The sequence below is a fragment of the Hippocampus guttulatus genome, chromosome 14, assembly GCF_054856545.1.
Source record: "Hippocampus guttulatus isolate MCC_2025c chromosome 14, RoL_Hgut_1.0, whole genome shotgun sequence".
NCBI classification, from domain to species: Eukaryota; Metazoa; Chordata; class Actinopteri; order Syngnathiformes; family Syngnathidae; genus Hippocampus; species Hippocampus guttulatus.
Genome location: NC_141274.1, coordinates 10,413,366 through 10,425,215, shown reverse-complemented (window position 1 = coordinate 10,425,215; position 11,850 = coordinate 10,413,366). Strand labels below are relative to the sequence as shown.

Sequence of the window (11,850 nt, the reverse complement as noted above, 5' to 3'; positions counted from 1 at the left end):
CAATTGCACCTATGGACAATTTCAAGACTTACGACGCATCAATTCGGAGTGAAGGGAAAGTGCCCGAAGAAAACCCAGGCAAACATGGGGAGAACATTAAAAATGATGCTCAGAAGTGTGAAACAAGATGTGCCAACCACTAGCCAACCCTGCTACCTTTTCGGAATTTAAACCAAGCATGAATAATTACTGCGGTGCATTGTACTTTTTTAAAGATGTATTCCCTCCAAACGTTGCATATATGGATCAATCAAATATTTTCATATTCTATTTCTGTCAAGTGCTTGTGTGATTTTTCTTTGCTGAGTTCTTTTAACGAGCACACCATGGGAGCATTGCTTTGCAGTGTTGTGTAAACATGTCTGGTCTTCTCTGGCACTTGGTCACGACTGAAGATAGGCGATGTAATGTCTGGGGTGACTCAGAGGCCGTTGCCATAGCAGTAGAGGTGCATTTCAGAGCCCTCTTGACATGATGCCCACTCCAACCGATAATGAAAACGGCATCCTGTTTGGCCCAACATCGCTGGCAATTACACTATCTCACGTTTATGATGACATTAGACGAAGGTAAAGATGGTGAGTACATGCAAGCGAAAGCAGAGAGCCGGTTGTGTATCAAGCTGATGCATAAGGGAGAGAAAAATGACACTCTGTGTGATATGAGTGCTCCTGACCCATCTATTTCATCCCCTTTTACCAGCTGCACTCCCTCTCCTAACCCGATGAATATTTCATCGTCATTTGCTTCTTCATCTGCATGCTTTACAACTTGGGTTTGTGCAACCACAACCATGGTAGAGACTGCACTAGCCCTCTTTTCTACACATGCTCTGCTCACTTTGAGGTTTCTTTGGGGTTGATGGAGAAAAAAAAACGAGTTTGGCAACCAGAAAGCTTTTACAAGCATCCTGCATTAAAAATGGCTTTGCTTCATGATTGTGGCATTGAATGAAAAATGTACCACTTTGTTTCGGCTTGCGTTTTGAGGCCATGTTTGTCGATGTAACGTTACCAGTCATGACTCACAAGCATGACGTCCTATCTTTTATGAATCAGCCACATTTTCAGAGGATTATGTTGGGAATTATGTGTACAGTACTGTGTATAGAGTTTCTGTATTTAGTCCAACATCACTCCATCCAAAGGTCTTCTGTATTGTTAATAACAAATGCTTAACAGTAAGAGCAGATTCATCGCCATTGCTTTCAACAAAATTCCTCACAGACAATATATGTAAATGCAGTCGCTGGTGGTGAATCGCCTGCTTTATGTGCAGATAGACTGGGTTCAATTCCCAGTGTGTGTGTCTCTGTCTGTAACAATCATTGACTGACAACCAGTCCAGGGCGTAGTTTGCCTTCTGCCCAAAGACAGACGGTACGGGCTCCAGCAAATTAATGGATGGATTAGATTCAAAACGTGATGTTTTATGTGACAAAATATGCAAACAACCAATTATGAAGGAAAATTTGGCAGCAATACACAGTTCATCGCAAATTTAGTCCTGGTCTTGCTTAAGAATCTGTTGTTTGACTATGAGATTGAAAGACAATCAGCGAGGCAAAATGCAAAATCTGAATATACGATGTACAGTATTTCATTTCCCATCACCAATTTGCTCATCGCTCACCAAGTACATATGCTGTACGTAATTTAATCTTTGCTGCCCTCTGGAGTGTTTTTCCTGAAAAAAAATCAAGCGCGTTCTTTCATAATCTCATCCAGTTGTTCTTTGACATTTTAAAATAAAGCAAGAATAACATTGAATGTGTATACACACACAATTAAATATATTACACTTTGATTCACGTTGGGACTTTTTGTGAAAAAAAGGAAACATCATTCAATGTTTCCCTATGGTAGAAATGTGTGTTGAAGGCAAGTGTTTTGTTTTGTTTTTTTCCTTACAACACCGGAAGTGACTGACTGAGCCAAGCTAAGAATTTGCGTCCATAACTGGTACGTAATCGATTTAAGATCGGCATTAAGTTACTAGTCACATTTTTTGCTCAGCTCTTAATAAAGTTCATGATTAAGTCTGTGTAGCGCCGATAAATCTTCTTGTGCGTTAAAACCGGTGCTCGCTGTCCCAAAACAACGCTAGCACCCAATGTTAGCGGCTACAGTTAGCATTAGAATGTTTACTATGACTAGAATCCACCGTCAGTTTACTGGCACAGTAAACCACAAGCTTGTGTGAAAGAGGACAATTGCGCTTGGTTCCCTTATAACCTCAGTTTAGTGCAGTTTTTTTAATGTGACGCTAACTCAACAAATGCGACGCGAGAAGAACTGCTGTGTAGTGACTCATCGTTTGTTTGTCGCATCGCTTTCCCATTTATCCTCAGAGGGTCTTTTTAACGCACGATGGATTCTTCTCGGCCTCCAAAGAGGACCAACCCAACACGTGATGCGAAAGGCGGTCAAAGTGAGTTTAAAGCTCCCGGTCGCAAAGATGCCTATGCTCGACTTCTGAGCCAGCACCGCAGCAGCACCTTCACGAAGTTTCTGGAGCAATATGCCAAGGAGTCGTCCCTCCTTCGGGAAGATAATGGACCGCACACCCTACTTCAAGCCCAGAGTGACAAGATGAGCATACCCCAAGGAAAAAGGGACCTCGTATCAAATCATCTCTCCGATTCCAGTGACTTTTCCCCTTCTTCCTTAAAAGACAAAGGAGACGAGAGCTCCTTGTCATTGTACATGGTAAAATTAAGCATTCAAAATGCACAGCAAGACAGTGAGAGGAAGCCAGGTGTGTCTGAAAAGAACAGGAAGGCACAGAGAAGGGATACTGCCACGAGCCAAGATGGGGACATTGAGTCGGGAGAGGAGCTAAGTTCTTTCGGCCCAAATGACTCCAGGAAGCACCAGCGTCAGCGGAAGAAAAATAAAGACACAAGCAAGGAAAATGTCTCGAAGGACATTAGTCAGTTTGTTGAAAACACCCAAGATAAAGCCAATTTAAACCAACTGGAACAGGAAGACGCGAAAAAGACAAAGAACAATAATCTGCCCAAGTTGCAAGAGGGGAAGCCAATAGCTCTAATCGCTAAATGTTCAGGTGACAGTCACAATTTCAGGTCACCTCATGATTTAAAGAAACTACAAAAACCCACAGGTACATTAGAAATGAAATCTGATCATGGCAATGAATGCATTTGGAAGATTATAACTCATTGATTTGTATTGAGATTTGAATTATTCTATCTACAGACAAGAATAAGAACAACGGGGGTAGAGGCTCAAGGAAACAAGTGTTTGAGCCCTATATGACCTCTGAAGATGTTTCTCGTGGCCTTAAAAGAGGAGAACTTATTCAGGTACACTTATTGTTACGAGGGTGGTCTCCGAACTGCTTCAGACAACACTGGTGAACACTGTGTCCTATGTGTTGTGTTGTGTTATTTTTGTTATTTTGACTTCAAAATGGCGCCGCGAGAGTGGCTGCCTTTCCAGGAGCTCCTATATTTTGTTGTTCTACTTCTTCCTTTCATAACTTTGCTGCTGTGAATTGGGAATTTCTCCATTGCGAGACTAATAAAGGTTTTCTTATCATATCTTAAAGATTGTGGCAACATTTGTGAGCAGGGATTAAACTAAAATGGTTTTATACATGAATATGTGACGTGAAAAAACACATCGGTGTTAATTGACATCACATTTTTCGAGGTGTTCTTGTGAATTTGCACAAAATCATTTGACCCCATGTTCTGTATTTGTCTAATTTACTCCACTGTTCTGCTAGTGCTCCAAAAGGAGTCATTTTGTGAAGCATGAAGCATTTACTGCGCGATTATTGTAAAATGTAAATATTTTTTTTCTTCAGGGACAGTTGCGAATAAACCCCAAGAAGTACCATGATGCTTTCATCCCATCTCCTGTAAGTGAATCTTGGCAATAGTTAAAAATAACTTGATGAGATTTTTTTGGGAGGGGGAGGGGGTGATACTCCTAACCTTTTTACCAGTACCAGTCTAGTTGAAATGTACAAAGAAACTTTTATGTTACTTCTTTTTATTTACAGGATGACACACGAGATATATTTTTGGATGGCATAATTGCTCGTAACAGGGCATTAAATGGTGACATAGTCGTGGTGCAGCTCTTACCGCAGGAACAATGGAAGGTATTCTATACAGTACTTCCTTATTGATCCATGTCATGATTTCAATCCCCACACGACAGTATAAACCACCACGGTCATTTTCAAAGGTTGAAGTGGCATTATTGTCATGAATTCAACCGATCTAAATGTTTTTCCCTGCAGGTTGTGAGATCGGACACTGACTGCGAGGGAGTCAGCGAGGCAGAAGCCCAGAAGGGAAACCTGATCCAAAAGAACATTGCGCAAGCACAGCATACGTCTGTGGAAGAGCAGCGTCAGTTTGCAAGCAAAGGTCAGAACGCGACCCTCCCTCACAAACACTATTTGGCCTCATGATTCGTTACACCTGCAGAATATAATGAAGGGAATGAAGAGAGCTTAGTCTATCCAGAGAAATGGCTCTAATTGCCTGCATTCATATTTTACACAAAAAATATAGAACAAACTGTGATCACAAAACAGGTTACAATCATTTCAACCCATATTCATCCTTCTCTAGTATTCACTTTATTTTTAGATAATACAGCGAAAGCGAACAATGTACGTGCGGCAGAATTCTGTAAACCCCACACAAGCTAAACTTGTCTCTCAGTCGAGATGTATCACTTCAGCGTGCCTCTTTCACACCAATTACTGCATTTTATTTCCGATGTAGCCATGGCTTCGGCAGCATCTTAGGGCATTTCGGGAAGAGCACAAAAAAAAAAAGCGAAAAGGCATGACCAACTGTGACGGTGCAAAGGATTGCTGGGATTTAGTTAGAATCCAACACTTGAATGAATTAAAGCAGCTGTTTCTTTTTGTTTGCAGACCATCTGGAAAACACCTCAACATCACAGTCTAGTAGTGACGTACTTCAAATGACTGCTAAAGTGAGTTTTTTCCCGTACATTGTGATTTTGCGGAAGCCGATATCAACTCTCAATTCCTTCTGACACCTTTCTCATCACGAATGTACCAGGTGGTGTACATTGTTGAGAAGAAGCACTCGAGGGCTGTGACAGGCTCCCTGAAATTTCTACCCGACAAACCTTTTGCCATGTTCTCCCCTGTGGACCACCGCGTGCCCAGGATTAATGTCCCGCTGTCTGATTGTCCAGACGATTTTATTTCCCGCCCCGATGATTACGCCAACACACTTTTCATCTGCCGCATCACCAACTGTCCTGCTGACAGCAACTTTGCAGACGGGTGAATATCGCGGTGTGCGGACTGCACTTGGATTCTCGTGTTCCTGACTCTCCCTTTGCTCTGTGTCCCGTCAGTCGACTGGCGAAGACGTTGGGCCAGGCTGGGGAAATTGAGCCAGAAACGGAGGGCATTCTGACCGAGTATGATGTAGATTTTTCAGACTTCTCAGATAACGTGCTCGAATGCTTGCCCAAGAATGTGCCTTGGAACATCCCGCCTGAAGAGATGGCCAAGAGAAAAGACTTAAGGTGGGACTTGCTTATCCCCGAATTTGTTTGAACGCACGTATTCGCTACACTCTGGTAACATAGTAGCAAAGCTATCATCGTAGTTAATATTTGCATGAAAAACACACTAGGCAATAAATACCGCTGTCCTGTTGTATATTTCGGATTTACCCATTTGCAGATCTGTTTTTGTGCTCTGGCCGAAGCAGTTCAAGTATTTTTCTGACATTTTATGCCATTTTAGTGCCAAAGAACTATGTTGATGTGAGTTGAGGAGCCTTATTTTAGCCAAAAGTAGAGTTTTGCCGCATCATGCAAAGTGAATAGGCATGATTACGAGCCCTGCGATTGACTGTCTGCCACTCCAATGGTGTATTGAGTTGGAACATTTCGTTCCCGCACTAAGAAGAATCGTGCGCTCGTGTTTAGGAAGGAGTGCATCTTCACAATTGACCCAGCAACCGCCAGAGATCTGGACGATGCCTTGTCCTGTAAACCGCTTCCAGATGGTATGTTCCACTTTGAACTCATACTTGTTCAGTAGCTTGCTCTCAAGATATATTTGTGTTTGACACAGGGAACTTTGAGGTGGGGGTCCACATTGCCGATGTCAGTTATTTTGTGGAGGAGGGCAACGCGTTGGATAAAATTGCTAGCCGGCGAGCCACAAGTGTGTATCTTGTCCAAAAAGTGAGTCACCTCAAGTTTTAGTCATTGAAATGAGCTGGATGATTTCCATACTTTCTTTGATGGCTGAAAAAAAATGAGAACGGGTCTTTGACTTGTGTTATGGTGCACCTGTTGCTTTTTACCGTGATCTTTTGTCGCCATCCAGGTCATCCCGATGTTGCCAAGGCTGCTTTGTGAGGAGCTGTGTAGCTTGAATCCTCTGGCTGACAGGCTTACCTTCTCCGTCATTTGGAAAATCACACCCAAAGGAAAGGTACGTTCACGGGTTTATTAATGTTTTGTGCTGATGAGGTCCAGTGAATCATATGGTCAGTTAGTCAAATGAAAATTCAAAATGCATTTTGTTTGCCCGCGGTCTTGAAATAACTTTTGTATTTCTCATTCCTCTTCCTGCGGACAGATTCTGAGCGAGTGGTTTGGCCGTTCCGTGATCCGCTCGTGCGTCAAGTTGAGTTATGATCATGCTCAGAGTATGATCGAGGCCCCCGAGAAGACGTTTGCTGCTGAAGAACTGCCCCCGGTGGACCCCGAGCACCGCATTGACATGATCCACCAAGCTGTGCTCAACCTGCATTCTATTGCCAAGAACCTGAGAGCTCAGCGTTTCTCCGGAGGAGCTCTCCGACTGGACCAGGTTTCTTCACTTGCCGAATGTTGTTCTTTTTAATATGAACGACTCACGGGTGGTGATGATACTGACATGAAATTTTGTGCTCGGACTGCTTGTCTCTCTCTTATAAACTTCAGCACTCCCATTTTTGTTTTTGTTCTTGTTTCAGCTGAAACTCTCTTTCACGTTGGATAAAGAGACCATGATGCCCCAAGGCTGCTACATTTACCAGTACAGAGATAGTAACAAGTGAGTATTCTACGGTACACTATCGCTGAATCTCAAACTGCCATTTTTGTATTGCTGAATTTTGGATGCATTGTTATACTTCAAGACAGTATATGTTTTATCCCCTCTGTTTTTATTTATTTTTTTTAGGTTGGTTGAAGAGTTCATGCTGCTGGCTAACATTGCCACAGCCCACCATATTTACAAATGCTTCCCTGAGCTAGCATTGCTCCGACGCCACCCTCCACCCAAAGCTAAGATGGTGGATGAGCTCCAAGAGCTGTGTGACCAGCTGGGCATCGACATCGACCTTTCTTCCGCTGGCGCGTTGAACGTTGGTTTTCATACAAGCAATTCAGACAAAACCGTTTCATGGTTATCGTTCGAACACGATGAACTGCTGAAGTTCAAATGAGATCACCCAAAATCTTTTCACTTCTGTGTTTTTCCAACTTTGTAGAAGAGCCTACTTTCCATTCTGGGTAATGATGAATATTCCATTGCCCGGAAAGAAGTTCTCACCCACATGTGCTCCAGACCTATGCAGGTGAGCTCGATTGTCTCACTCTGCGTTTGCTGTTTGGTCAAGTGGGGGTAAAAAATAAAATACGTTTTTTCGTATGCTGTATTGTCAGAAAAACATGCTCCTTGCTGTGTTATGTACCTGCAAAGTGTGTACTGTATTTATGAATAAATAATGATCATAATCATTGCAAAATCTTTTTTTTCCTCTGGACTATTGTGCTCTCTAGATGGCGTTATACTTCTGTTCGGGGATGCTCCAAGAGGAAAAGCTTTTTAAGCATTACGCCTTGAATGTTCCTCTTTACACTCACTTTACCTCACCCATCAGGCGCTACGCTGACATCCTCGTGCACAGACTGCTGGCATCTTCACTCAGTATATGCTTTCAACACAATGCATGTGTACGTTTCATGAAAACCGCCACTTTTTTAACATTTTGACAATTTCTGCTTTGTATGTTTTCATTCAGACTGTGGTCCCAAGTTAGCAGTGTCCACAGAAGAAGTCCACAAACAGGCTTCACACTGCAATGAGAAGAAGACGGCATCCAAAAGAGTGCAAGAGTTGAGCTCTGAGCTCTTCTTTGGAGTTTTCGTCAAGGTCGGTGCAACCTCAAGTCAATGCAGGTGACTTGAGGTAGACTTTTGTGAAAGATTGGGCGCTTACAAAGACAATGAGGCTCAGGTTTTCGAGGGGTACTTAAGCGCAACGGTTCTTCTTGTGGTTGGAGTTTCCTGCAATCCAACTGAGAGTGTGTATTGAAATGAAGTGTTTTTATTCCCTTCTTTGGCTACAAATGATTCGACACATCATTAATTATTGTCCCGTGGTATCTATTTGTAAGGCTATATTTTGGAGACAATTGTTTGTTATGGCTTTGAAATGTCGCGGTCATTTTAAGGCTTTGTTCAATAGGACTGTGGCCCCCTGGATTCTGAGGCTATGGTGATGGCCGTTTTGGATCAGTCCTTCGACGTGCTGGTTCTGCGCTACGGAGTGCAGAAACGCATCTACTGCAAGGTTTTCCGCCATATACTTTCTATCCAAATGTTTCAGCCTTTACATTCATGTGCATCTATCCAAAAGCCGATTAGATGGCGCCATTTTTCATCTTCAACGAGGGCAAACATTGCCAAGCAATGTACTGCCACCTGCTCAGAGCAGCTACTCTGGCCAATTTCAAACCCAAGCATTGCACTCAAACAATTGAATTATCTGTGACCTCACAACTGTTGATGAATGGAGCATATCTTCTGGCACTTCTTATCTACCAGTGACGTGACAGCTAAGCTGAACGTTGGCTGCCTGATACCCCGGGCGTTTGATAAAAAGGGCAGAAGAACAGTGCACAAGCCTGAAGCTTGATTTATTTCATCAAAGCATTTTTATTATTTTCTGTGACCATCAGTCTGTCACCAGTCTGGCCTCATTCCACCATCGCAAGGTTGGGAAGAAATCTGAGTTGACTCTCCTGTGGACAGCAGACGACCCACAGGAGCCTCCCTTTGAGCAGGTGAGACGTTTAATGATAGTCTTCCTCTGGCTTTTTTTAGTCGTGTCCTTTCTGCTCTTTTGTTTCGTTTTTTTTTTTGTCTGTTTGTTTTGTTTTTGCTTGAGACCATAATTACGACTAAATGGCAGGAAGCCCAAAAACAGGCAACTAAGATGTGGTCAGGATGGTAAAATCCATTTGTAGCGATGAGTAGTGTGTTTGTGAATTGTTGCCATCTCCACAGGTCATTTCCATCTTCACACGAGTGGAGGTGCAGCTCAAGGCAGACGGCGTGGCCATGAAATGCAGCGCATTACTCAAGAGGCCCAATGCGATTGCGCCATAAATGCTTGACACGTCATGTAAGCAGTGTTATTGTTTTACACATGGACACTTCCCTTAGCTGCAAAACACTCAGATATGCAGTCTGACATTGCGACTTATCACTTTTGACGCTTTGTGAACTCACTAATTAATCATGGCATGCCGGTGTCGTCAATTGAGTCGACAAAATCGATTATAGAGACTGTAATGTCATTTCATTTAGTGCAATATATATTTCATCCGGTCTTAAGATACTGAACCTTCTTTAAGTAAAATATCATTAGTTGTTGTGAGTTCATACAGCCTATGTTTTGATGTATTTGGCCCTTGTAGATGGCTGAACAAACTAATTGCTTTTACTAAGATAGGTGAATACCTCAACTGGTATTTCTTAACTTGTATTATTTATGTGGCTACTCCATTTTAAGTAGTGAAACATGTATGTTTCACATAGTACAGTTTGTGACGTCACAATGGAATATGTTTCTTGAAAATGGTTTCGGCAAGGCTGAGACTAAGCTCATGTATTGTAATGAGATGAATAATTTATTCGCGCTTTTTTATTATAAGATTTGGGAGAAACTTGAATATAAATTGCTGCTGAACATGACTTAGCTTAGCCGAACTTAGCTGACAGCGAAGTATTTTGATTTGTTTTGGGGTTGTTTTTTTTAATGTGGAGACTTTTAAAAATGTTGAGATTTTACTTTTGAATAAGCCCCTGTCATGCTTCCTAAGTACCGTACCTCAATATAGTGAACAAGTGATTCTTGTTTGTTTCCAGTTCATGCCGTGTGCACTGTTATTGTTTTGCTTCAGCCTGAGCTTTAAATGTGTTTTTGAGCTCCCATGCCATCAAAATCAGAACGTTTTCACTGTTTTACGCATTGTAAAGGTCACAGTGAGTCTGTGATATGGTTGGAGTTGAACATCTATGCGGCTTGCTAATTGTTTGCAATAGATGATAAAAGGTGAAAGCGTTTCATGTCAGCGCTATTCATTAGTCAACTCGACTGTATTTATAGAACACTTTAAAACAACCACCGCTCTATACAAAGTGCTGTACATGGAGCAAAAATCATTCATAAAACAAACAAACAAACAATAAATGAATAACAAAGACAGTAGAAAGCACAAAACAGTCAAACTAAACCTCAAGTCTCATGCTGAGTCATGAGCAGCAGCATTCTGGACCAACTGGAGACGCTTAATGGAGGATAGGCTGACTCCAAAGTAAAAGGTTCCAAGAATGAATGGGCGGATGACCATCTGGACCCAAGTTCCAACAGATTTTGTTGCCGCCTTTGATCATCAGAATTCACAGCGCTGCTGTGGCCACGCCCTTTCCTGAAATGTGAAATTTACAATCGAGCATGATTCAAGTGGATCTGGCCAGTGCACTTGGTGGCAGTATGATAAAATGTAAAAGGTATTTCTTGTCACCACTCGGCAATGCTATGTGGCAAACAAAATACTGTAACACAGACGTCTTCCAGTCATAACTTGTTACATGTGAATTTTGGGGAGCGTGTAGAAGGGAGTTATTAAACAACAACAGGCTTAACAATATGGCATGGGACTTTTAAGTTCAAGGGAAAAAAAATATTTACTTGACATATAACCGGATTCTGTTGAATATTTTATGATATGTTTCATAATGAGCAAATTTCAGCAGCTTTTTTTTTTTGTTGCAGTGTCACTGCCATGTGTGACTTTATTTTTGCCAGTGTTCAAAGTGCAGTTGTGTTTCTCTGTCTTCCTCCTAAGTGCTTGGCTCTTTTCCCAGCAGCCATTTTTACATCTGTATTGGATTGATTGTAAATAGGTCATGACATAAAGCAGCAATAAAGAAAGCTGCACACGGAAAGACTGATCGTTGATCTTTGGAGAAATAAAAATACTTGGAAATGCATTGTCCGTATCTCTTTATAAAGAGAGAGCACATTCTCGTTTTGATAACTTGAGTGCCGACAGTTGACGATCACGTGTGGTGAAATGCTACACGAGATGATTTCCACATCTGAGATGTTTAAGACTTTACATGGAAGAAGTCTCAAATATTGCATCGTGAAAATGGGTGATGCTGATACAAGGGTGTGTCAAAGTTGTTTGACACGGAAGTACAATAGTTGAAGTGTGTATAAAGTTATGCAACCGCATTATTTTAGTTTTTAATTAACCCTCTTGCCTGCCCACCAATTGCTATCCCAACTGAATTTTGCAGGTGTTCACTCCACACTTACAGTACAATACATCATTATTTGTATCCAGTATAGCGCTTTTTCGACTGCGGCAGCTTATAATTTTTTATTTTCAACAAACGCCAATGCGTTTATCTGTGGCATGTCGACCTTTTATACCAGGTGCACCTCAGAAACGTTACACAAGATACACTTTGCATTCTAGCGTCATGATAAACATACGCGGGCCAAACATCCACTTTTTGTAGTCCA

At 41.9% G+C, this 11,850-nt stretch overlaps 1 protein-coding gene across 3 annotated transcripts; it reads left to right on the top strand.

The window, feature by feature from the left end:
- Positions 1–1,913: 1,913 nt before the first annotated feature.
- dis3l2 (DIS3 like 3'-5' exoribonuclease 2) lies at positions 1,914–11,309 on the top strand. 3 transcript variants are annotated; one of them, XM_086129487.1, is made up of 21 exons: positions 1,914–1,961; positions 2,351–3,123; positions 3,219–3,325; positions 3,832–3,885; positions 4,030–4,131; positions 4,273–4,402; positions 4,921–4,982; positions 5,072–5,301; positions 5,376–5,549; positions 5,958–6,037; positions 6,106–6,218; positions 6,364–6,471; positions 6,619–6,852; positions 6,998–7,077; positions 7,207–7,390; positions 7,517–7,603; positions 7,809–7,956; positions 8,051–8,181; positions 8,497–8,601; positions 8,990–9,094; positions 9,318–11,309. In XM_086129487.1, the coding sequence occupies exons 2-21, from the start codon at positions 2,370–2,372 to the stop codon at positions 9,417–9,419; spliced, it is 3,090 nt and encodes a 1,029-aa protein (XP_085985613.1). In that variant the 5' UTR covers positions 1,914–1,961; positions 2,351–2,369; the 3' UTR covers positions 9,420–11,309. The 3 variants fall into 3 exon arrangements, 2 of the variants coding, with proteins under 2 accessions (XP_085985613.1, XP_085985614.1); XR_015102870.1 differs by lacking the exons at positions 8,990–9,094; positions 9,318–11,309 and having other exon boundaries at positions 7,809–7,982; XM_086129488.1 differs by lacking the exons at positions 8,497–8,601; positions 8,990–9,094; positions 9,318–11,309 and having other exon boundaries at positions 7,809–7,982; positions 8,051–8,210.
- The last annotated feature ends 541 nt before the right edge of the window (positions 11,310–11,850 follow it).